This window comes from Balaenoptera acutorostrata, chromosome 8 (assembly GCF_949987535.1).
Source record: "Balaenoptera acutorostrata chromosome 8, mBalAcu1.1, whole genome shotgun sequence".
NCBI lineage: Eukaryota > Metazoa > Chordata > Mammalia > Artiodactyla > Balaenopteridae > Balaenoptera > Balaenoptera acutorostrata.
In genome coordinates this window covers 94484611-94509892 of record NC_080071.1, presented here as the reverse complement: position 1 = coordinate 94509892, position 25282 = coordinate 94484611, and the positions used below count along the sequence as shown (strand labels likewise).

Here is a 25282-nt window from a genome sequence, read left to right as displayed (position 1 = left end):
GCGCTCAGAGGCGGGCGTGGGTGTGGCAGCTGTGGGCTTCTGCGCATGCCTGGAGAAGTGCGTGCCTCGTCCGCCCGGCTTCTGCGCATGCCTGGAGAAGTACGCGCCTCGTCTGCCCGGCAGAAGGAGGGAGACGGCGTTCTTTGCGCCCGCTGCACTTTGTGGGGGTCGGGTTTTGGGGGAGAGGTAGCACTGATAGCCTTGCCTTCAGCTTGAAGACACGGAAGTTCGGTGAGGTTTAAAGCTGAAGCGCAAGAAACTGATTACAAGGTTTAAAATGCTGGCTTCTCCTCCAAGGGAACCGTGACGTCCTGTGACAGTCTCTTTGCCCAGCTGCACGGATTCACATCTGGGGAGGAGGTGGTCGGGAAGCGCATCACAGACCTTATCCCTGCTGTGCAGCTCCCGCCGCCCGGCGAGCGCATCCCCCAGGTAGGAGCCCCGACCGCCTGCACTGCCTGGCCGTGGCTGGGTCCCCGTGGCCGCTGGACTCTCTTTATCTGATGACCGTCAAGTTCTTAGACCCAAATCCCTGGCCTGCAGGTGGAGGCCGGGCTTCCCGAGAGTAGGAGTGGCCCGTGCATGGACCCAACGGGACAGGTTCCACTTAGAGATGCCCGGGCTCTGCAGTCTTGACCGAGGCTCAGAGCCTCCGTGGCTCTGTGACTGACTGCTGCTGCCCCTTGGTCCTCGCCCTGGAGCACCTGCTGGGGTCTCTTTCCTGAGAGGTCTGGGGGCTGCGAGGAGCAGGGGGAATTGGCGGGTGGCAGGTCTCCCCCCAGGGCAGGACTGCAGGTCGACGGAGGCAGGTCAGTCGGCAGCTTGGGGGGCAGTGGAGGTTTGGGGCTGAAGGTTCTCTTAGCATCTGGACCCTCCCAGTCCCCAGGTGCTCCGTTTACCAACTAGCACGCAGCCTTCACACAAGCAGTCACGGTGCTGGGGATTCACCTGATGTCACATCCCAGCGACCGGCAGGGTCAGCCGGATGGTCGATTTGGGGCTGAAGTCGGCTCTGCTGCTGCAAGAAACAGGAGGTTCTTTCGGGACACGTGTAGGCGCTCCCCGGCTCTCCCATGGTCTCAGGCTGAGAGCTGAGCCCTCCGAGGTGGTGCTTTGCTGTTTTTAGGCTTTCCAGCTCAATTGGAAACCTCTCCCCCCGTACCTTATTCTCTTTATGTCCTTCATTCTGTTCTAAAGCAGTGGGACCACTTGGACCCCAAAGCTCTGGAGCATCAGTTGGTACGACCACTTCAGGGGACTATCTGGCAGCCTCTTATGCTTAACTGAACATAAGCAAACGTCTGCCCACCCCAGGCACGTAGCCACAAGAGGCGTGTGCCAGAACGGGCAAGCACCCTCCCAGCAGCCCCACGCTGGAGCTGCCTGACACCCCCGGCAGCAAGTGGAGACAGACACCGTGCCCCCTCTTTCCTCAGGGCTCCCTGGGGCCTGGGGTCTGGCCTGCACCCTTACCACGGGGAGTCTGGGGTCTTGAGTTCTGCCCCTGGTCAGGGCGCTGTGCTGATGCAGTGGGAGCTCCCCCCTCGTTCAGGCCTCGGGCCCCTGCAGGTCTTGTGTCTTCCGGGTGGACCCTGAGAAGGGGGCAGGCGGTATGGAGTGAGGGGTAGACATGAGGCCTGGGACCAGGAAGGGAGCTGACTGAGAAAGCCTCTGGTTAGAGGCTGCACAGTCAAGATTGGCTTGGGAGACCGGATACGCCCGAGTATTTTAAGCAGAGAAACGTGATGCGAGGCCTTGGTTGCGTGGGTGACGGAGGGGCTAAGGAGGCAGGGGGGATGGACAAGCCGCCCAGAGGTCAGCAACTACGGGAAGCCACTGCCCCCCAGGCTGGAGGACAGAGGGCGGGGTGCGGGGCTGGGGCCGCCCGCAGAGGTGGGCGCTGGGGGCACCAGTGGTCCAGGGTGGACCGCAGGGAGGAACTTGCTGGTGCTCCCTCCCGCAGGGCTGGCGCGTTGCTTGATGGACCCTGTGTGCTCTGCGCTCGGGCCGTTCTGGACTCGGGTCCCCCGGCCCGGCCGCAGCTCGCGGTCAGGGCTCTGCGTTCCCTGGGGCGGAGAGGGGTGGCGCGGGGAGGTAGAGGAAGGAAGAGTGGTGTGGAGAGTTAGGTGTTGGGGGGGCACCCGCCAACGGGCATGGGTGGACGTAAATCTACAGCAGCAAAGGCTCAAGGCTCGGACCACAGCAGGTGCTGTGGTCAGCTCAGTGGTGTGTCTTTCTTTCAGAGCCTCAAGATTCAGAGATCTGTCGGAAGGGCCAAGGATGGTGCCGCCTTCCCTCTGAGCTTGAAGCTGAGCCCTAGGCCCGGCAACGCGGAGGCAGCGGACGGCAAGGCGGCCCCTGACCGGGGCTACTCGGCCTCCATCTGGGTGTTCACCACCATCAGCGGGCTCATCACCCTCCTGCCGGACGGGACCATCCACGGCATCAACCACAGCTTTGCTCTGATGCTGTTTGGTTATGGAAAGGATGAGCTCCTGGGCAAGGTGGTTCCCCCCACCCCCGCCGCCTTGGGGAAGCCGGTCTTGGCCCGTCATCGGCCTGTGCTTCTGCATCCTCTAGCCCAGCTCGCCGGCTTTCCCCACGGGAACTCGGGCCCAGAGAGGGAGGCCTGTGCTCACAGCCCTATTCCCCCGCCTGTGTCCATTTATCTGGACCCCACAGGGAATACTTGATGACCCCCCCCCGGGCTACCCCCAAAGCCTTTGGGTGCCATGTGCCCCCCCCCCCAGGAGAGGGAAGGGGCTCTCTCACCCCAAAGCCTGCCCCAAGCAAGATCGGGCCTGAGTTACTGGATGAGGGTGTGTGTCACAGCTGTGCGGATTCGCTCCGCACCCACGGGCCGGGGTTTGGCCACACCTCCTCCGACCGTCCTGGGGTCCATTGTGAGTCAGGGTGGGAGGAACGTGTTTCTAGAACCTTCTTCCTTGGATTGGGCTGGGCTCTGAGGGCAGGCGAGTATCTCAGGCTTCCTCGGAGTGGCTTTCCTTGGGTGGTCTCAGCAGTCCTCCAGGGCTTCTGGGGAGGGGGCACGGGCCCCCACTCGATTGGGGGGGTGGTTCATGCAGGAAGGAGAGGCTGCTGCGTGATGTGTCGCTCCTGACACCTGAGTGACACCCCCGCCCCTGGCCCCAGGCCCTGCACCTGGCTGGACTGGCTCCTAGACGTGGGCGCAGGCCCGGCGTTCGCCACAGCCTTGCACCGAGCACCTTGTGCCCCACAGGCAGCCGTCCCCTCTTGTCACTCTTCCTGCAGCCAGCCCTGCGCCCCGCCCAGCCGGCCAGAGCTTTAACTTCTTTTGAGGCTCCCCAAACAGGTCCCTTTCTGTTCTCTAACAGAAATACTAAGAAGCAAGTAAGACAAATTTTAGTTAAATTAAGTCAAACTTAGTTCAATTGAAGTTAATGAAAACGCAGTTAGAATAACTCTCGGACAAGTTCTCCCCACAGGAACATTGGGGGCACTGGGTCCTTCCAGGGAGTGTGTGGACGCAGTCTTGTCAGGGTGTGCTAAGAGGAAGGGAAGCAAGTTTGGATTTCCATGTTGAGCATCAGGGGCTTCGTGTCTCCCAGAAGGAGTTTGACTGGGGTCTTTCCTAACCTTGTCCAGAGACTTGCGCGCGTTGTCTTCATTCTCTGCCCAGACGGGACGGAGGGACGGTTCAGTGGGTCAGTGAGGATTCTTGCCAGGTTCTGAAATGTCCTTTTGTTTTATAGAACATCACTTTCCTGATTCCTGCTTTCTACCACTACATGGACCTTGCCTGTGACAGTTCCTTTCTGCTGCCGGACGTGGCCAACTGCCTGGACGCTGGCAGCCACAGTGGGCCTGGGGAGACCACCGGGGATGCCCAGCACACAGCCGAGGGTGAGAGCTGGCCGCCTCCTCCCAGGTGCACCTGTGGCCGCCCAGTCCCCACCCCCGGCCTCCATGGGTGATGGGATGGCTGTCATGGGGACCCTGTTTGTGTGGGTTTGATGTTCCTCTCTGTCTCTTGTGGGCCTTCCGTGTTCCCAGGGGATGGGACACTTGTGTGCGGGTCTCACAGATGTGTTAGCGCGAGAGGTCCCCAGGTGAGTCACCGCGTGCCTGCGTCTGCGACACCAGCCGCTAGTTGGCGGTCTTGTGTGAGTGATGTAGCTTTACGTAAGTGGTTGAAGACCGGATTCATGCAGCATATCAGATGGATCCCTGAGTAAACAGTCCTGGCAGGATTTGTTTATTTCTAGTACTTTCAACATTTAATATGATTCCAACAAGTGGTCCGAGCCCCACCACGTGATGTTGCAGGTGCCGGGCGTGAGAGGGCAGCGCGCGGCTCCCACTCTGGCTTTGGAGCTCCGGGAAGCAGGGGACCAGCAGCCTCCGGGGCGCCCGCCTTCCCCGAGCAGGCTCAAGGAGGAGCTGCCCCGGCCCTGCCTCGGGGGCCGTCCCAGCTCCGCGCCCGTGGGGCGTTGTCACCTGCGGGCGCGTCCGTGGGAGGACGTGGTGTTTGAGTAGACGCGTGAGTGGGTTTCACGTGGCCACCGAGGGGGACGCGGCTGCGCGGTGTCCAACTGGGATGTGGACCTTTATCGTCAGACGGCGCCCAGGTTTTAAAAGACACTTTGTTAGGCTCCTGACTCTCTTTGACTACTTTTCTTTTATCTATTTATTTATTATTTATTTATTTTTGGCTGCGTTGGGTCTTCGTTGCTGCGCGCGGGCTTTCTCTAGTTGTGGCGAGCGGGGGCTACTCTTCATTGCAGTGCACAGGCTCCTCATTGCAGTGGCTTCTCTTGTTGTGGCGCACGGGCTCTAGGCGTGCGGACTTCAGTAGCTGTGGCTCACGGGCCCTAGAGCGCAGGCTCAGTAGTTGTGGCACACGGGCTTAGTGGCTCCGCGGCATGTGGGATCTTCCCGGGCCAGGGCTCGAACCTGCACTGGCAGGCAGATTCTTAACCACCGTGCGACCAGGGAAGTCCATGACCACTTTTCTTAACATGGGGTTTCCTTCATTGTATCCGGGTTTTTCTGTCTGCAAAGACTCCTTTTTTTCAAGTTTTTTTCTGTATCACTGATGCATTCCCTTTCCTCTTTTTCCAGATTTCCAAATTATTCCTGGTGTGTGTGTGTGTGTGTCGTTCGTCTTCTTCGTAGAAAGTGGGGGGTGGGGTCACAGAAGCTCTGTCCCCGTTACTGTCTCCAGGATGCACTTGTGGGCGTGTTTCTGGGTGCGTGGGGACGTGTGCTCTTGCTCGTGGTACCAGCCCGCCTATGCCTGTCCGCCAGGGGCCGGGACTCTTTCTAAGAGCCTCCCCCATGCAGGCTGCTGTGTGGCAAGGACAGTCTCGCTCCCCTGACCCCAGGAACCTGTGATGTCGCGGGCCCTGGTGTAGGCAGGCAGGCGGAGGCAGGCGGCACACGAGCCGTAGGAGGTGCCCGGCGCTCACAGGAAGGGCACAGCAGGGGAGGCTGCGCCATCTTGGGGTCTGTGAGCCGGGATGAGGCAGGGGCGGCTTTCTGGGAAAGCGAGCAGCGCCGGGCGTGGTGGGGTGGCCAGAGGGCCGGGCCCCAAGGCCCTGGGGAGGGAAGCAGGGCCCAGCCGCCGGGCCTTTGGTTTTCACCCGGTGTCAGAGTGGAGCCCTCGGGGGCTGTCGGCAGATGAGGGGCAGGTTCGACTCCGGGGTCGGTGGGTGTGGGGCCCAGGGCGGAGCAGGGAGAGCCCAGGGAGGCTGTGGGCCTGGACCCGGTGCCCGTGGGGCAGTGAGGGGCGGGACCTGCTGTGGACGTGGGGCTGGCGGTGTGTCTGAGGTCGGGTTAGGCCCCCTCGCCCCCTGCTCACTAGTCACACGGGCCGAGGGGGTGGTTTTCAGCAGGATGGGCCAGCAAATGGAAAACACTTTTTTTTTTGCTGTTGCTGCCAGATCTAAGGGTGAACACCGAGACCCCAAAGCCAGTGGAGAGTCAGGCCGCCCCCCCCAGGGCCCAGGTTCCTGCGGACGCCGGAGGCCGCCTCGCCTTCTCCCTCCCGGCGCTGCCCACTCTGGGGTAAGTCCTCTGGGGGAGGGGCGGGTGCGTGAGGGGCAGGGGGAGGCACCCTGGGGAAGTGTTCAGTCCTTGGGAATGATGGAGGTGACACCTGCTGCTGCCCCTCGCGATGGCAGTGCTTCTCCTGTGTCACCCGGCCAGGTTCCCGCAGGCTCCGTGACACGGGCCCCATTTTATGGATGAGAAAGCGTTCAGGGAGGTTCCAGGGAGCTGATTCCAGCATAATTTTCTCATTCTGAAAATAATTTGAATCTGTTTGCTATGCATTTTTAAATAACGAAGTATTCTATTTAGAGGAGACGAGGCACAATGTGGAAAACTTAGGAAAGTAGAAATAGAACATCCACTTGCTCAGCTATCACAGTCCTGTTGTGCATAGCAGTTCGGTTTGTTTTCAATAAGTTTCTCTTTTTAAAGCAATTTCTTTGAAGCGCAGCATACAGTAATGTGCCGACCTCTCTGGACCTTTCTCCTCTTCCCCTGGGAGGCACTGCTCCCACCCCACTCAGTGTCCCTCACTGCCCTGGGGTCAGGACGCAGATCAGAGGTGCCTGTTCTTGAACTTCACCGAATGTACTCCCTTATCTCCGGCATCTTTTGCTCACCATTGTGTGAGATTTATTCACTCACACATACACACTGTTTTCTAGTCTTCTTGAAATTATGTTTTAAATACATACTACGTGAATGTGTATGTTTTTCTAAGTACAGAAGAATAATGGTAAAGAGCAAAGGTCCCTGTGACGCTCTCCCAGGTCCCCCAGAGAGAACCACTGCCAGCAGTGATCTCCTTGCAGACCCCTTTCCCCGTGTGCTTAGATGGAAGTGTGTGTGTTACACAGGCACAGGTAGGCTGCCGTGTGCACCTTGTCCTAAATGTGTGCACGTGCCTGGGCACGCGGTGTGTGTGTCTCGGAGACCTTTCTCTGCAGCGCGGCCTCAGAACCGCCACCTCACAGGTGGCACCATGGTTTGCGAACACGGCTCCTGTCATTTGCTTCAACTTCTTGGCCTTTTCCTATTTAACTTTTGGTGGCTGGAGCAGCGTGACTGCGGGCTCTCCTTGCTGTGTGTGTGCATGCGCGCGCGCGCGCACACACACACACACACACACACACACACACACACACACACACACACACACACACACACACACACACACACACACACACACACACACACACACACACACACACACACACACGGTGAGGAGGGAGGATTCTGTGCTGCCCGGGGGCGCATGGTGGGGCCTGGGCCCAGGGGCACCCACTGGTGTGGGCGCCAGGTGCCCGGCCTGCGTCAGGGCAGGTGTGTCTCAGCGGTGGCTCACGTGCTGAGCGATCCTTGGCGCGGTGCGTGGGCTTGATTTTCTGGGACGCGGGTGGGCAATGAGGAGGTTCCACTCGATGGGCCGGTTCCTGCGTTTCCTCTCCGCTGGACGTTTCTGGTCTCGCGGTTCTAAGTGTTTGATCTGTGTCCTTCACGGGCCAGTTACTGTCTTCCTCCTTCCTTCACTTGCCGCCTCACCTCCTGACACCGCAGAGGCCGTGCGGCTCCCCGGAGACAGGCCCGGGTGGATGGTGGCGGTAGATGGAGGTGGCGTAGTGGCGACGGGTCATTCTTGCCTGGTCTCTGCAGGCCCTCGTCCCCTCAGCTGTCCCTCAGGACTCCGCTCACAGCAGCCTCCTCTGCGGGGCCCATCCTTGAGTGGCGTCCTTCCTCTCCCCGCCTCTTTATGAGCCCCTGGTGTAACATTTACAGATCGCCGCATGCCTCCCCAGCCAGGCCGGGCACTGCCACTTTCTATTGGCCTCGGTGCTGGCGGCCGACCTTGGGCTGACACGGGGCCGGCGCTCAGCACCGCCTGCCAAGTGGGTGCCGGCGGCGGGGCCGGCGGAGGGGAGTCTGGACGCAGATTGCCTGGTGGGCTGTGGCGGCCTCTTCCTCGGTGGTCCACCCGTGCTGAGCGCACTGGGGGCTTTGTGCTCCAGCTCTCAGGACCCTGGGGGCATGGCTCTTCCAGTCTCCTGCTCCTCGTGCCCTGCCCTCTCTGAGCTGTGAGATCCGATGGTGTTTGTAGCCATTGTGGTTTACCGCGTGCAGTGTCCAATGCCTCTGCTTTCTTCCCACACCTCCACCTTGCGGGCAGGAAGAGGCTGGCTGCACGGCTGTCGGGGTCCCACTCACCGCAAAGTGAGATTGCTGACCACAGCCTTGAGCAGAGGGTCCTAGGCACTCAGTGGCATTCTTGGATAAATCATTGCTAAGTGTGGCTTTATCTGGAGAATATGTGAGTTGGTTCTTCATATTTTAATTTTGTTATAAAAGTCTTTTTTTTCTGTCGTAAGTTTATGGTGTTAAATGCATGGTGCGGGTCTCTAATCAAGGGGGACCCCTGTGATCTCTTTGTTTTGACTCTTCTGTGGCCCCTGAGTGACTGTGTCATCCGTGTAACAATCCCCAGGGTGGACAGCGTCCCAGCAGGAAGCCGGCCAGCCCACAGCGAACACTCATTATCCAAGGACCGGCAGAACGTGCCAGAAGGAAGCCCGCCAGCCCATGGCCCACAGCCGTCACCCCAGGACCAGCAAAATACCCCAGAGGGAAGCCCGCCAGCCCAGGAACAGTCACTGCCCGAGGGCCAGCGAAGCATGCCAGGGGGATGCCCGTCAGCCCCTGGCCAACGGTCGTCGCCAGAGGACCAGCAGAGCACTGTCTTAGAGAAAGAGCGGCTGGCAACAGCAGAGAGCCTCAGGCAGGACCTGCTGGGAGGAAACAGGTCTGGGCCAGTGGACACAAAACCACGTGCTTCCCATGAAGATTCTGAAACACCAGTGCCAAGTGCAGATGGGACCAGTGGTGCTGCAAGGGGTGGCCTGTATCAGGAGACACAGCTGGGGCGGAGGGGCTCGAGTGGCGCCAGCGATTCAAACCACGGGGCTGATGGCCCCAAGGCCGGGCCCCACGCTGCGGCTCAGCCGGCCGGGCAGGCCCTCCCGGTGCGCGGCCCTGGATTCGAGGGAGAGTGGCGCGCCCAGCGGGGAAGCCCGGACTCGGCCCCCAGCCCCTCGGGGGCGGTGCAGCCCTTGCTCTCGACGCCTCCTTTGGCTGGGCCGTGGCTGGGGACGTGCTTGATTAAGGAGCAGCTGTGCGCATCGAGCTTCGCGGGGCCTTGGGGTGTCTCCTACGCTGAGCAGCCCCCGCCCTCCGCCCCTGCGTCCTTGTGTGACCTGGGAGGCACAGACCCGCACGGCGGCCGCTCGGGCAGCTCCTCGGCCTGCTACGCCCTTGCCACTGACCTGCCCGGTGCCCTGGAGGCCGCGGAGGCCCGGGAGGCTGGCGAGAATTTGTTTTCCTGGAACCTCAAGGAACTCGTTTTCAGCGAATGGACAGACCGAACTTCTTCGAACTGTTCCTGCGCTACGTCTGAGCTCAGGGGGACCTGCTCCCCTTCGCTGGGGGTCTCTGATGTGGACGTGAGCGGTTTGCGCAGGCAGAGGTCAGAAGTCCTGGACCACCGGGAGCTGTCGCTGCTGACCGGCGCCTACTTCAGTCTGGGTGGAGGCCGGCGGTCCCGCGAGGCCGGTCTGGAACTGGATGGAACCGAACCATCGCACATGTGCTTGGCGTCCTCCGAACATGATGACCTGGATGAGAGCCCGGACCGCGTCCCTCCTGTGTCGGGAGCCGGCCCCGTGGGCGCGTCCCCGCTAGAGGCACCCAGGCTGAGCCTCCAGGCCACCTCCACGCCTGTGAGAGCAGACGGCCCTGCGCCGCTGGGGGCCGCCGACCTGCAGCCTGAGATCCAGGAGGGCGCCTACGCGGGGAGCTGTTACCACCGAGACGGCTCACAGCTGGGTACGTGTGGCTGGGGGGCGGGGGGTGCCCGAGAGCACGGCGCGGCGGGGTCGGGGGGCCTTCCTCGTCCTGGCGTCTGACGGGGCTTCACCCCTGGAATCGTTTTGGCAGGAATGAGGTATTATATTAAATAAAGAACCGAGGTTAGAGTTTACCTCTTCAAAGTGAGGATCACAGGTGCGTGTGCCGGGGAGGGGGCAGCCCCGGGGCCCAGGCCCTCCGTGCGGTGCAGCAGGGGGTGGGCTCCCGGGGGCCACACCAGGAGGCAGGTGTGGCTGAGGGGCTGGTGGTGGTTTTCTGTGTGCTGTCGGGGTTCAGGCTGCTCTGGCCTCAGAATCTCCATTCTGGGGGTGTGGCCGTCAGACCCCTTCACTTGTCCCTTTTTCTTTTCCTAATTTCCTAACGGTGCCACGTTTCAGCCAGTTGTTTCCTCATTGCTGATTTCGTACTGTTGGTTACCAGGGTTTTTTCCCAAACTTAAAAGAGTTACATAAGTAATATGTGTTATTTGCAGAAATGTTAGAAAATGTAAACAAAAAGAAGAAAATAAAATCACCTGTAAACCTCCCTGATAGCTACCTTTGATTTGCTGTATTCCCAGGAGGCTGTGTCAACGCACACGTGTGCCACGGCAGTGTGCACGGTGATGTGCACGGTGATGTGTACGGTTAGGTGGCACGTGTGTGTACGTGTGGCTCCCGAGCCAGACTCCTGTGGAGGGTGTTGGGGGCGGGTTTTCCAGGCTCGTCCGAGTCGGCGGCTGGTGGCGGGTCTCTCCTGAGTCCCCTGGCCTCCGGCTGCCCCCGAGGACATGCTGGGCTGCTGGCCCCCTGCCGGCGGGAGGTGATGCGGCCACCAGCCTCAGCTTTGCCCTTCTCCGGACTCGGTGCCCTCCGCCCCTGCCCCAGGCGCTGTCCGTTGGCTTTATCCCGTCCTGGGGGACGTGACACTGGGGAGGTGACAGCAGCGGGGGTGTTTGGTCTCCCCTTCCCTCCTCAGGTGTGCAGTTTGAAGTGAAGCGGGTGGCGCTCCAGGGCTCGTCCGCCCTGTTCTGCTGCTGGCTGGTGAAGGACCTGCTGCACGGTCACCTGGCCTCGGCCCCGCGGACCCGCCTGTTCCTGAGCAGCCTGCCCAGCTCCGCCCACTCCACCTGCGAGCTGTCTGGAGCCAGCCTGGGGCAGGTAGGTGACTGGCCAGCTCCTGCCTTCCACCCACCTCTCCCAATCAGCATCTCTCTCTCTCTCTCTCTTCTCTCTCTCTCTCTGTCTCTCTCTCTGTGTCCTCTGGGGTGGGAAGAGGGTTTGTGTAGGGTCTGGCTTCTAATATTCTGTGTGAGTATCAAGCCACACGTGGGATTTCAAATCTGTGTGTCTCCGTGTGCACGGTGGGGTCCAGGAGTGTGCCAGCCTGGACCGACTTGTCGAGGCCCCTGGCGTACCCCGTGGAGAGCGGGTCTCGGGCCGGGGACCCCGTGGGCCTGGGAAGAGCGGGGAGGGGCAGCACAGGGCGTGGGTGCCGCTGTCACCGCTCGGCCTGCCGCTGCCCTGCTCCTTCAGTGCGTTGCGCGTGGTCCCTCGGACGTGCCTTTGCGTTCGCAGGTGCTCGCGAACAAACCCTGGTTTGAGGAGCCCCCCGAGGCCGTGGAGCTGGAGGGGCTGGCGGCCTGCGAGGGCGCGTACTCCCGCAAGTACAGCACGCTCAGCCCCATCGGCAGCGGGGCCTTCGGCTTCGTGTGGACGGCGGTGGACCAGGAAGCGAATAAGGAGGTACTGGGCTCCTGCAGGGGTGGGGTCTGCGTGCTGCGGGGCCGGCTGCCCGGCCCACACCTCATCCTGTAATGTGCCTTAGAGCCACCGCCCCTCCCTCCCAGGTGCCGTTGTGATGAGATTTGTAGTTGCCTGGGCGCTTCGTGGTTCGGGGGAGCTGGCGTGGTCGCCATGCTGCCTGTCCCCGCGAACCCCGTAGACTGCCCAGGTGTCCCCGGGCCCGGCCTGCCGATTCCTGGGAGGGCCAGTGTGGGACCCCTTCACCACGGCGGCTTCTAGTCCCTTCTGGAATTTACCAAAGCTCCGTGCTTGGGTTGATACCTCAAGGATCTGTGTCAAAGTCTTGTTGGTTTTAGTGACTTTTCAGTGGATCCTTTGGATTTTCTTCCTCTGCCGGCAGTGACAGTCCTGTCTCTTTTTCTATTACTCGCGTCTCATCGCCTCTTTTCCTTCCTGCTGTCACCTTGGCTAGGACCTGCAGAGCCGTGTGGAGTAACAGGTACGCTACCCGACCTCGGGGTGGTCCTCTGTCAATTCCAATGGCTCCTTTTATTTTTTGATGGATTACCTTTTGTTTGAGGATACTTCATTTTATTTTCAGTTCACTAAATTGTTTTTTTTTTTTAATTATTTTTTATTTATTTATTTATGGCTGTGTTGGGTTTTCGTTTCTGTGCGAGGGCTTTCTCTAGTTGTGGCCAGTAGGGGCCACTCTTCATCGCGGTGCGCGGGCCTCTCACTATCGCGGCCTCTCTTGTTGCGGAGCACAGGCTCCAGACGCGCAGGCTCAGTAGTTGTGGCTCACGGGCCCAGTTGCTCCGCGGCATGTGGGATCTTCCCAGACCAGGGCTCGAACCCGTGTGCCCTGCATTAGCAGGCAGATTCTCAACCACTGCGCCACCAGGGAAGCCCCACTGAATTGTTTTTTAAACATTGAGCATTGAGTTCTATCAAATGTCTTTTCTGCCTCTATTGCGATGATCGTATCTTTGTTTCCTTTATTAATATATGAATAACAACAGTCAACTTCCATTCGTAGACTCAATCCTCAATTGTGTTACAACATTCTTCTAATGCGTGGCTGAATTTGGCTTGCTAATATTTTTATTCGGGATTTTTTCATTTATATTCATACGTAAGTGTTTTTTCTTTTTTCTCTGTCAGTTTTGTGGGGCCTGCAGAGTTGGGGACACCGGTGGTGACCAGCACCTGTGACGTCACGTCTGCAGGGGTTTCTGTGGCGAGTCTTGTCCCCTTGGCTGTCCTCATTCTTGTCTTCACTCTCTCTTCTCTTTGCTAGACTTGCCAAAGAATTGCCTATTTTTTAATCAAATATTTGCTTTGTTTTCTTTAAATTTCTTTTCTTGTACTTTCTATGAGTTAATTTTGCTATTTTTCTAGCTTATTAGATTGAATGTGTTTTTTTAAGCTGTTACTTAGTAATAAAAGCTTGTGCAGCGTTGAGTTGTCTGAGTGCACTCGGCCACCTTCTAGAGGTTTAAACACATGCTGCTCTGGGTGTCACGTGTTTCTAAGCAGTCTCGTTCTTAAGTTTCTATTGTCATCTTTAATTTATTTGAGGCAGATCTTCTCACTCTTGGTTTGGATCAGGAATCCAAAAGGCTCTGCGGGTTTCTTTAGACCTTTATACCTAAGGGAGAAGAAAGGAGCCCCAGAGTTCTTTTGGTTTAAAAAAGAAGCCACATGAGTAATTTTGCCTTTCAGAAAACAGGGATGTCCATTTAAATGCTATTAGGCCAACACATTGTTAAGTAAAGCAGCCAATCAGAAAGTATACTTTGAAGGGTTTGGGTCTAGTTCTCAGGACAGAGTGCAGATCGACTTGCAGGGTGTTTCCATCTTAACAATATCAATTCTTCTGATCCATGAACATGGGATGTCTGTTGGTTTATTCAGATCTTTAATTTCTTTCAACAATGTTTTTTGAATTTTATTTCATTTACTTTATTTTTTAAAAAGTTTTATTTTATATTGGAGTATAGTTGATCAACAGTGTTGTGTTCATTTCTCAACAATGTTTTATAGTTTTCAGTGTACAGGTCTTGTCCTGCTTTTGTTAAACCTCCACTGGTTTTATATCCAGTTTCTTCTCTTTCCTGTGTTCATGTTTCATTTGCTGGAGTATATTTGTTGCTAATTTTTCTAGGAAGGATGTATGGGTGTTCCCCTCGGAATCCTTACATGTATTAAGGTGTGGTTTTTTCCCTCATATTTTAGTGGAGATGTACCTTTTTCCTCTCAGAACGTTTTAGACACACAATGGGGTCTATTGTCATCTACCATTACTTTGAAGTGAATTTTGCTGCCAGCAACTTGATTTTTATCCTTTCTGTTTTTGGTTTTTTTTTAATCTTCGGAATTCAGAAAGTTCACCAGGATGTATTTCTGTGTGTGTGTGTTCTTTATTCTTGCGCGACACTTGGTAAGACTTCAGTCTAGATGTTTAGAGCTTTCTTTACCGTAAGAGGATTCTCTTCTCTTGTTCTGTCATTTTTCACCCTGAAGCTCATGTTAGGTGTGCGTGGAGGCCATGGAGGCCGCCTTCCTTCTTGTCTCCCTAAACCTGCAGCTGGACGGGCAGCAGGCAGCTGCCTGCAAACACGCGAACTCGAGCTCTGCCGTCTGCACTGCTCCGGCCCCGCCTGACTCCATCATCCTTCCCGTGCCCCGTAACCCCGGTTCGTGGCTCCTCGGGCCGTCAGCCTTGCTTCCACCCTCATCTTCTTGCTTTCCCTCGCGTCTCTCATCTGACCTGGTAAATCGTGGTGACCCTCCCCTCGAAGCACCTTCAGAGTTTGTCCACTTGTCACCACGCACGTGCTGGCACCCAAGCCACCACCTTTTTTCTCCAGATTATTGTTGGGTGATTGGATATTGCAGAAGCTCCTAAGTGGTGTCCCTGCTTCTGCCCTGGCCCTGTGTGCCGTCCCTGCCCCTCGTGCCGCCTGCTCACCACGCGCAGAACCTTCCCCCATCTTCCCTCTGCCTGCAGTGCCTCCCCCCGGCCCCTCTCAGAAGCCGCCGCCCCGGGAAGCCCTCCCCGGCCCCGCCACCCGGCACTTCCCGGTTCAGCTGCTTCTTCTCAGCCCTCGCTTTTCCTGACCCGCGGCGCATCTTGTGTATCGCCTGCTTCCCGGCAGATGCTGATCTCCGTGAGGGCGGGGGTCTCTGTCGTCTGGTTTGGGGTCTCCTGCTGAAGTGCAGAGCAGGCCTGGCCCGCGGTCACTGCTCACCACATGCCCGGCGACCACCTAGGAGCAGGTGTTTTGTTGAGGGGCAGGGTTGTCATTCATTGACCTAGGGTGTTGGTTTCCTTTACTAACGGTGTCTTTTTTTTCTATTCCACAGTCCAGTTGACTATCATTAATTGACTAACACCGTTTTTTCCATATCTATCTTGTGTCCATCTGTCTTGCTGAACTCTCTGATTAGTTCTCAGGATCAACATGAATGACAGTTTTTGTTCATTTTTTCTAGTTCTCAGGCCTCTTGTTTCATTTTCTCAGCCAGGACATCCAGTACTCGGTTGAGAAATTGGGGTGACATGCGGTGCTCTGGGGAGCACCTGTCTTTCTGCAGGGCCACCTGGCTCTGCCGTCACCCGCGTCCGCCCACTTTCTAGATCGGGCAGGTCCAGTCAGCGCTTCCAGTCGGCTGCTGACTTGCTTCTCTGTCTGCTCACGCCGGAGGGCTCTTGTTAGGTTTCTTCTTTCAGGTCCCTGGGGCTCATCGGGGGTGGGGGTGGGGTTAGGGTGAGGGTAGAGCAGCACGCCCAATGGGCTGTGGGAGGCGTGGCGGGGATGGCTGCAGTCACGTCCCCTCTGTTCTCCTCACAGGTGGTGGTGAAGTTTATTAAGAAGGAGAAGGTTTTGGAGGATTGTTGGATTGAGGATCCCAAACTTGGGAGAGTGACTTTAGAGATTGCCATCCTGTGCAGGGTGGAGCATGCCAACATCATCAAGGTGGAGAGCTGTTGTCACCCCACTTCTCGAGTTCGTTGTCTGGAAGGTACCCCGGCAGGGCCACACCCAGCTTTGTGTCTTTCCAGGTACTGGATGTATTTGAAAACCAAGGGTTCTTTCAGCTGGTCATGGAGAAGCACGGCTCCGGCCTGGACCTCTTTGCATTCATCGACCGCCATCCCAGCCTCGATGAGCCCCTGGCGAGCTACATCTTCCGACAGGTGAGAGCCGGCCAGAGCCGCCCGGGGAGAGTGTGGGCTTGGCTGCCTGGGCCCAGGGCTGCAGGGATCAGTGATACACACTCCGTTCTCTCTGTGAGCTGGATCTGGCCTTCGGTTTTTGGATTTTATGGAGTAGGATATGTATTTTGAGAAGAGAATTCTGTGGATGAAGCAGAGAGAGTAAGGTGGGGAAGAAAGAATGAGGCCAGGTACTATCCTGGAATGATAGCAGACGTGGGTTTGATGATTCAAGTTTACTTATATCCCTACAATAGCCACACCAATCTCAAAAATGGACCAACAAAGCTACCAGACTGGGTTTTGAGATTGTGCATTTGATCTGAATCCTTGTTCACCAATGGGAAGTCATTGCTCATTTGTACAGAGAGATCATTCTAGTGCCAGCATCATGAGGCTGTTGGGATTAAATCAGAGAGTGCCTCTAAGGCCCTTGTGCAGCACACACGAGTCCCGCACACAGGAAGTGCTTAATAAACGTAGCCGTCCAGTTAATTAGTCCACAGAGCTTGCGGTTCTGGCAATCTCATTTTACAGTGAGTATTTGTCTTGATCTCTTTTGTGTCTATCTGTGTATTGATGTTAGTCCACTTGTTAGTTTTTGGAATGAGAGAGTGACCAGCGAAGTGGAAAGGTGTCCTATGAGAGAGAGAAATTGGGTGGCAGGGTGGGGAGGGGGAGACAGCAATTCCTGTTTTAGTTTTAATATCGTGGTAGTTCCATTCCAGACGATTCCTAGCTCCCTGGAAAAGATGGAGAGATACCTGGGAGAGGGCTGTGACCAATTCACAGATTTGCTCTTCGTTTCCTGGAGTTGACTTGATTTCTAATGACAGCTTCCGTGAATTGACATTTCTTCCTCAAAGCTATAAGCTCCCAGAAGTTATTGGATTTGTGAAATTAAATTTCTGAGGCACCTACTTGTAAGTTTCGGTCATCATTGTTCTGCCCAAAGAATGTCACCTCTCCCCCCTTGCTACTTTGGAAGGTTATTTACGCATCTACTTTACTTCATGGCAAAGATTTGTTTCTGAAATCTTCATGGCAAACAGAGTGTCAGTATGACATAACATTAGGAGTCACTTATCAACAGCTGCTACCTAACCGTTGTTAATTTGGGGCTACTGATACAGGTAATTCTAGTGTTCAGTACTTTTTAACTTTTGCAAGAAGTATCTATAGCCCCTTTGTAAATCTGTATACATAATAAGTGTTGTTATATGTAAACATGGATCCACAACTCTACAGAACTCTATTATTACATATAAACGTATGTATGTCCAGTGCCAGGTATTAGTGTATTGCCTCTCAGCTCCGGATCTGTGGGTCTGCTTGGTGAACTGCTCTCCTGTGCAGCTGGGGTCCTGGGGGGGGCCTGCAGGAAGAGCAGCTACTCCCATTCAGGTTCTTTACCCCTTTGTAGTTAATACACCTTGATGAAGCCTTCCATGTTCAGATTAACGTGTGGTTTCTGTTTCCCAACTGGAGCCTGATATGTACATGTGCATGTGTGTATGTATATGTATGTACATATACATGTAAAAGTGTATATATATGTATGTGAATGTATAAGTATAGACATGCACGTGTATGTATGCACACGTGTGTATGTGTGTACACGTACACATGCATGCTTCTTTATATAAATGCAGGTATGTATATGTTTGCATGCATGTGTATGTAAATATACATTCATTTATTTATTTAAAGTTAATTAATTCAGCTTAGTTTGTCTGCCATGAACTATTGCTTCTGACTCAAAGATATTCATCTGTAAATATAAAATTGTCTCTAATGATGTAAATGACTGACTACATCCATGAAATCACTATGTTTTTTATTTATTTATTTATTTTAAATTTTTGGCTGCATTGGGTCTTGGTTGCTGCATGCAGGCTTTCTCTAGTGCGGCGAGCGGGGGCTGCTCTTTGTTGCGGTGCGTGGGCTTCTCATTGTGGTGGCTTCTCGTTGCAGAGCATGGGCTCTAGGCGCGCGGGCTTCAGGAGTTGTGGCACATGGGCTGAGTAGTTGTGGCACACGGGCTTAGTTGCTCCGCACCATGTGGAATCTCCCCGGACCAGGGCTTGAAACTGTGTCCCCTGCATTGGCAGGCGGATTCTTAACCATTGCGCCACCAGGGAAGTCCCAAAATCACTATGTTTTTGTTTTTGTTTTTTTAAATTTATTTATTTATTTTTATTTTTGGCTGTGTTGGATCTTTGTTGCTGTGCATGGGCTTTCTCCAGTTGCGGCGAGCCAGGCTACTCTTTGTTGCAGTGACAGGCTTCTCTTTGTGGTGGCTTCTCTTGTTGTGCAGCACGGGCTCTAGGCACGTGGGCTTCAGTAGTTGTGGCGCACAGGCTTAGTTGCTCCGTGGCATGTGGGATCTTCCCAGACCAGGGCTTGAACCCGTGTCTCCTGCATTGGCAGGTGGATTCTCAACCACTGCGCCACCAGGGAAGTCCCTGAAATCACTATGTTGATTGGTACAGTTGGTGTCCAAATTATGAATAGGGTCAGAAATTGTACTAATCTTTTTTTTTTTTTTCACTCACACACACTGTATTTTATTTTTACAAGAGATAAATAGACTGACACCAAGCATTGTACATGGATGACCACAACAAAAGCAACAATGATTGCAATTACCAAACATGAAACGCACTCATACTATGTCATAATATTGGCATTCAGTCCAGTAATCCTCCACTGTAACAGCTCCTTTACTTTGCAGTAAAATTGATTTGTATATTCTTTGCCTCTGAGTCCTTGTGGGATTTTTTTTTTTTAATTCGGACAGAAAGTCACAAAAATGATACTCATCCTCATCAGTTCACTCAGTCCCATGTAATTAATTGTTTTTTTCATCTTGATCTTTTGTTAGCACTTTTATGAGTTCATCAGTTTTTCATTAGAGTTCTGAAAATGCTTATTCATTCAGTTCAGCAGTACAGTCAGTTACCAGAAACCTGTACTTGTCAGATTCTTTTCCATGAATTTCTTAAAGATGAAACCCTTTTATAGGAACATATTTGCAAAAGCATCAGAGTACACCCAGAACTGTCTGTAAATGACAAAAGACTTAAAAATGACCACAGTTAAAGATTTGATGAAAGTTCATAATAATGCAGTTGACAAGAAAATTAGTTATTTCTGAGATATACATTTTAAGGTAATAACTAGGATTATGACTTATAACATTATACCAGAACATATAAGATTTTTAGAAATTTCATGTAATGTCTGAAACATTTATATTAACATATTTCCATACAAATAACCCAATGAAAGTTTAGCATTAGTTGTTTTGTTTGTTTGTTTTTTTATACTGCAGATTCTTATTAGGCATCAATTTTATACACATCAGTGTATACATGTCAATCCCAATCGCCCAATTCAGCACACCACCATCCCCACCGCACCGCAGATTTCCCCCCTTGGTGTCCATATGTCCGTTCTCTACATCTGTGTCTCAACTTCTGCCCTGCAAACCGGCTCATCTGTACCATTTTTCTAGGTTCCACATACATGCGTTAATATACGATATTTGTTTTTCTCTTTCTGACTTACTTCACTCTGTATGACAGTCTCTAGATCCATCCACGTCTCAACAAATGACTCAATTTCGTTCCTTTTTATGGCTGAGTAATATTCCATTGTATATATGTACCACAACTTCTTTATCCATTCGTCTGTCGATGGGCATTTAGGTTGCTTCCATGACCTGGCTATTGTAAATAGTGCTGCAATGAACATTCGGGTGCATGTGTCTTTTTGAATTACGGTTTTCTCTGGGTATATGCCCAGTAGTGGGATTGCTGGGTCATATGGTAATTCTATTTTTAGTTTTTTAAGGAACCTCCATATTGTTCTCCATAGTGGCTGTATCAATTTACATTCCCACCAACAGTGCAAGAGGGTTCCCTTTTCTCCACACCCTCTCCAGCATTTGTTGTTTGTAGATTTTCTGATGATGCCCATTCTAACTGGTGTGAGGTGATACCTCATTGTAGTTTTGATTTGCATTTCTCTAATAGTGATGTTGAGCATCTTTTCATGTGCTTCATGGCCGTCTGTATGTCTTCTTTGGAGAAATGTCTATTTAGGTCTCCTGCCCATTTTTGGATTGGGTTGTTTGTTTCTTTAATATTGAGCTGCATAAGCTGTTTATATATTTTGGAGATTAATCCTTTGTCCGTTGATTCATGTGCAAATATTTTCTCCCATTCTGAGGGTTGTCTTTTCGTCTTGTTTCTGGTTTCCTTTGCTGTACAAAAGCTTTGAAGTTTCATTAGGTCCCATTTGTTTATTTTTGTTTTTATTTCCATTACTCTAGGAGGTGGATCAAAAAAGATCTTGCTGTGATTTATGTCAAAGAGTGTTCTTCCTATGTTTTCCTCTAAGAGTTTTATAGTGCCCGGTCTTACATTTAGGTCTCTAATCCATTTTGAGTTTATTTTTGTGTATGGTGTTAGGGAGTATTCTAATTTCATTCTTTTACATGTAGCTGTCCAGTTTTCCCAGCACCACTTATTGAAGAGACTGTCTTTTCTCCATTGTATATCTTTGCCTCCTTTGTCATAGATTAGTTGACCATGGGTGCGTGGGTTTATCTCTGGGCTTTCTATCTTGTTCCATTGATCTATGTTTCTGTTTTTGTGCCAGTACCATATTATCTTGATTACTGTAGCTTTGTAGTATAGTCTGAAGTCAGGGAGTCTGATTCTTCCAGCTCCGTTTTTTTCCCTCAAGACTGCTTTGGCTATTCGGGGTCTTTTGTGTCTCCATACAAATTTTAAGATGATTTGTTCTAGTTCCGTAAAAAATGCCATTGGTAATTTGATAGGGATTGCATTGAATCTGTAGATTGCTTTGGGTAATATAGTCATTTTCACAATGTTGATTCTTCCAATCCAAGAACATGGTATATCTCTCCATCTGTTGGTATCATCTTTAATTTCTTTCATCAGTGTCTTATAGTTTTCTGCATACAGGTCTTTTGTCTCCCTAGGTAGGTTTATTCCTAGGTATTTTATTCTTTTTTTTTTTTTTTTTTCCAAACATCTTTATTGAAGTATAATTGCCTTACAATAGTGTGTTAGCATCTGCTTTATAACAAAGTGAATCTGTTATACATATACAATATGTTCCCATTTCTCACCCCTCTTGCATCTCCCTCCCTCCCACCCTCCCCATCCCACCCCTCTAGGTGGTCACAAAGCACCGAGCTGATCTCCCTGTGCTGTGCGGCTGCTTCCCACTAGTTATCTATTTTACATTTGGTAGTGTATATATGTCCATGACACTCTCTTACCCTGTCACATCTCACCCCACCCCCTCCCCATATCCTCAAGTCCATTCTCTAGTAGGTCTGTGTCTTTATTCCCGTCTTGCCACTAGGTTCTTCATGGCCTTTTTTTTTTTTTCCCTTAGATTCCATATATATGTGTTAGCATACTGTATTTGTTTTTCTCTTTCTGACTTACTTCACTCTGTATGACAGACTCTAACTCCATCCACCTCATTACAAATACCTCCATTTCATTTCTTTTTATGGCTGAGTAATATTCCATTGTATATATGTGCCACATCTTCTTCATCCAATCATCTGTCGATGGACATTTAGGTTGCTTCCATGTCCTGGCTATTGTAAATAGAGCTGCAATGAACATTTTGGTACATGACTCTTTTTGACCTATGGTTTTCTCAGGGTATATGCCCAGTAGTGGGATTGCTGGGTCGTATGGTAGTTCTATTTGTAGTTTTTTAAGGAACCTCCATACTGTTCTCCATAGTGGCTGTATCAATTTACATTCCCACCAACAGTGCAAGAGTGTTCCCTTTCCTCCACACCCTCTCCAGCATTTATTGTTTCTAGATTTTTTGATGATGGCCATTCTGACCGGTGTGAGATGATATCTCATTGTAGTTTTGATTTGCATTTCTCTAATGATTAATGATGTTGAGCATTCTTTCATGTGTCTGTAGGCCATCTGTATATCTTCTTTGGAGAAATGTCTATTTAGATCTTCTGCCCATTTTTGGATTGGGTTGTTCGTTTTTTTGTTATTGAGCTGCATGAGCTGCTTGTAAATCTTGGAGATTAATCCTTTGTCAGTTGCTTCATTTGCAAATATTTTCTCCCATTCTGAGGGTTGTCTTTTGGTCTTGTTTATGGTTTCCTTTGCTGTGCAAAAGCTTTTCAGTTTCATTAGGTCCCATTTGTTTATTTGTGTTCTTATTTCCATTTCTCTGGGAGCTGGGTCAAAAAGAATCTTGCTGTGATGTATGTCATAGAGTGTTCTGCCTATGTTTTCCTCTAAGAGTTTGATAGTGTCTGCCCTTACACTTAGGTCTTTAATCCATTTTGAGTTTATTTTTGTGCATGGTGTCAGGGAGTGTTCTAATTTCATACTTTTACATGTTCCTGTCCAATTTTCCCAGCACCACTTATTGAAGAGGCTGTCTTTTCTCCACTGTATATGCTTGCCTCCTTTATCAAAGATAAGTTGACCATATGTGTGTGGGTTTATCTCTGGGCTTTCTATCCTGTTCCATTGATCTATATTTCTGTTTTTGTGCCAATACCAAACTGTCTTGATTACTGAAGCTTTGTAATATAGTCTGAAGTCAGGGAGCCTGATTCCCCCAGCTCCATTTTTCGTTCTCAAGATTGCTTTGGCTATTCGGGGTCTTTTGTGTTTCCATACAAATTGTGAAATTTTTTGTTCTAGTTCTGTGAAAAATGCCAGTGGTAGTTTGATAGGGATTGCATTGAATCTGTAGATTGCTTTGGGTAATATAGTCATTTTCACAATGTTGATTCTTCCAATCCAAGAACATGGTATATCTCTCCATCTGTTGGTATCATCTTTAATTTCTTTCATCAGTGTCTTATAGTTTTCTGCATACAGGTCTTTTGTCTCCCTAGGTAGGTTTATTCCTAGGTATTTTATTCTTTTTGTTGCAATGGTAAATGGGAGTGTTTCCTTAATTTCTCTTTCAGATTTTTCATCATTAGTGTATAGGAATGCAAGAGATTTCTGTGCATTAATTTTGTATCCTGCAACTTTACCATATTCATTAATTAGCTCTAGCAGTTTTCTGGTGGCAGTTTTAGGATTCTCTATATATAATATCATGTCATCCGCAAACAGTGACAGTTTTACTTCTTCTTTTCCGATTTGTATTCCTTTTATTTCTTTTTCTTCTCTGATTGCCATGGCTAGGACTTCCAGAACTATGTTGAATAATAGTGGTGAGAGTGGACATCCTTGTCTCGTTCCTGATCTTAGAGGAAATGCTTTCAGTTTTTCACCATTGAGAATGATGTTTGCTGTGGGTTTGTCATATATGGCCTTTATTATGTTGAGGTAGGTTCCCTCTATGTCCACTTTCTGGAGAGTTTTTATCATAAATGGGTGTTGAATTTTGTCAGAAGCTTTTTCTGCATCTATTGAGATGATCATATGGTTTTTCTTCTTCAGTTTGTTAATATGGTGTATCACATTGATTGATTTGCGTATATTGAAGAATCCTTGCATCCCTGGGATAAATCCCACTTGATCGTGGTGTATGATCCTTTTAATGTGTTGTTGGATTCTGTTTGCTAGTATTTTGTTGAGGATTTTTGCATCTATATTCATCAGTGATATTGGTCTGTAATTTTCTTTTTTTGTAGTGTCTTTGTCTGGTTTTGGTATCAAGGTGATGGTGGCCTCATAGAATGAGTTTGGGAGTGTTCCTTCCTCTGCGATTTTTTGGAAGAGTTTGAGAAGGATAGGTGTTAGCTCTTCTCTAAATGTTTGATAGAATTCACCTGTGAAGCCATCTGGTCCTGGGCTTTTGTTTGTTGGAAGATTTTTAATCACAGTTTCAATTTCATTGCTTGTGATTGGTCTGTTCATATTTTCTGTTTCTTCCTGGTTCAGTCTTGGAAGGTTATACCTTTCTAAGAATTTGTCCATTTCTTCCAGGTTGTCCATTTTATTGGCATAAAGTTGCTTGTAGTAGTCTCTTAGGATGCTTTGTATTTCTGCAGTGTCTGTTGTAACTTCTCCTTTTTCATTTCTGATTTTATTGATTTGAATCTTCTCCCTCTTTTTCTTGATGAGTCTGGCTAATGGCTTATCAATTTTGTTTATCTTCTCAAAGAACCAGCTTTTAGTTTTATTGATCTTTGCTATTGTTTTCTTTGTTTCTATTTCATTTATTTTCGCTCTGATCTTTATGATTTCTTTCCTTCTGCTAACTTTGGGTTTTGTTTGTTCTTCTTTCTCTAGTTTCTTTAGGTGTAAGGTTAGATTGTTTACTTGAGATTTTTCTTGTTTCTTGAGGTAGGCTTGTATTACTATAAACTTCCCTCTTAGAACTGCTTTTGCTGCATCCCATAGGTTTTGGGTCGTCGTGTTTTCATTGTCATTTGTCTCTAGGTATTTTTTAATTTCCTCTTTGATTTCTTCAGTGATCTCTTGGTTATTTAGTAATGTATTGTTTAGCATCCATGTGTTTGTCTTTTTTACGTTTTTTTCCCTGTAATTCATTTCTAATCTCATAGCATTGTGGTCAGAAAAGATGCTTGATATGATTTCAGTTTTCTTAAATTTACTGAGGCTTGATTTGTGACCCAAGATGTGATCTATCCTGGAGAATGTTCTGTGCGCACTTGAGAAGAACGTGTAATCTGCTGTTTTTGGATGGAATGTCCTATAAATATCAATTAAATCTATCTGGTCTATTGTGTCATTTAAAGCTTCTGTTTCCTTATTTATTTTCATTTTGGATGATCTGTCCATTGGTGTAAGTGAGGTGTTAAAGTCCCCCACTATTATTGTGTTACTGTCAATTTCCTCTTTTATGGCTGTTAGCAGTTGCCTTATGTATTGAGGTGCTCCTATGTTGGGTGCATATATATTTATAATTGTTATATCTTCTTCTTGGATCGATCCCTTGATCATTATGTAGTGTCCTTCCTTGTCTCTTGTAACATTCTTTATTTTAAAGTCTATTTTATCTGATATGAGTATAGCTACTCCAGCTTTCTTTTGATTTCCATTTGCATGGAATATCTTTTTCCATTCCCTCACTTTCAGTCTGTATGTGTCCCTAGGTCTAAAGTGGGTCTCTTGTAGACAGCATATATATGGGTCTTGTTTTTGTATCCATTCAGCAAGCCTGTGTCTTTTGGTTGGAGCATTTAATCCATTCACATTTAAGGTAATTATCGATATGTAGGTTCCTATGACCATTTTCTTAATTGTTTTGGGTTTGTTTTTGTAGGTCCTTTTCTTCTCTTGTGTTTCCCACTTAGAGAAGTTCCTTTAGCATTTGTTGTAGAGCTGGTTTGGTGGTGCTGAATTCTCGTAGCTTTTGCTTGTCTGTAAAGCTT

The 25282-nt window shown here is 50.6% G+C and overlaps 1 protein-coding gene across 10 annotated transcripts in view; it reads left to right on the top strand.

Moving 5' to 3' along the window:
- Positions 1–25282, top strand: part of PASK (PAS domain containing serine/threonine kinase) — a 48626-nt gene that overhangs the window by 15502 nt on the left and 7842 nt on the right. For 8 of the 10 annotated variants that reach the window (XM_057550959.1, XM_057550956.1, XM_057550961.1 and 5 more), the window contains exons 6-14: positions 298–432; positions 2244–2504; positions 3735–3885; positions 5925–6048; positions 8513–9906; positions 10906–11087; positions 11505–11672; positions 15530–15655; positions 15742–15876. In XM_057550959.1, the coding sequence (XP_057406942.1) occupies positions 298–432; positions 2244–2504; positions 3735–3885; positions 5925–6048; positions 8513–9906; positions 10906–11087; positions 11505–11672; positions 15530–15655; positions 15742–15876 (2676 nt within the window). Of the gene's footprint in view, positions 1–297; positions 433–2243; positions 2505–3734; positions 3886–5924; positions 6049–8512; positions 9907–10905; positions 11088–11504; positions 11673–12144; positions 12172–15529; positions 15656–15741; positions 15877–16622; positions 16782–25282 lie in introns of those variants that run through there. The other 2 variants (XM_057550965.1, XM_057550966.1) reach the window with 2 other exon arrangements.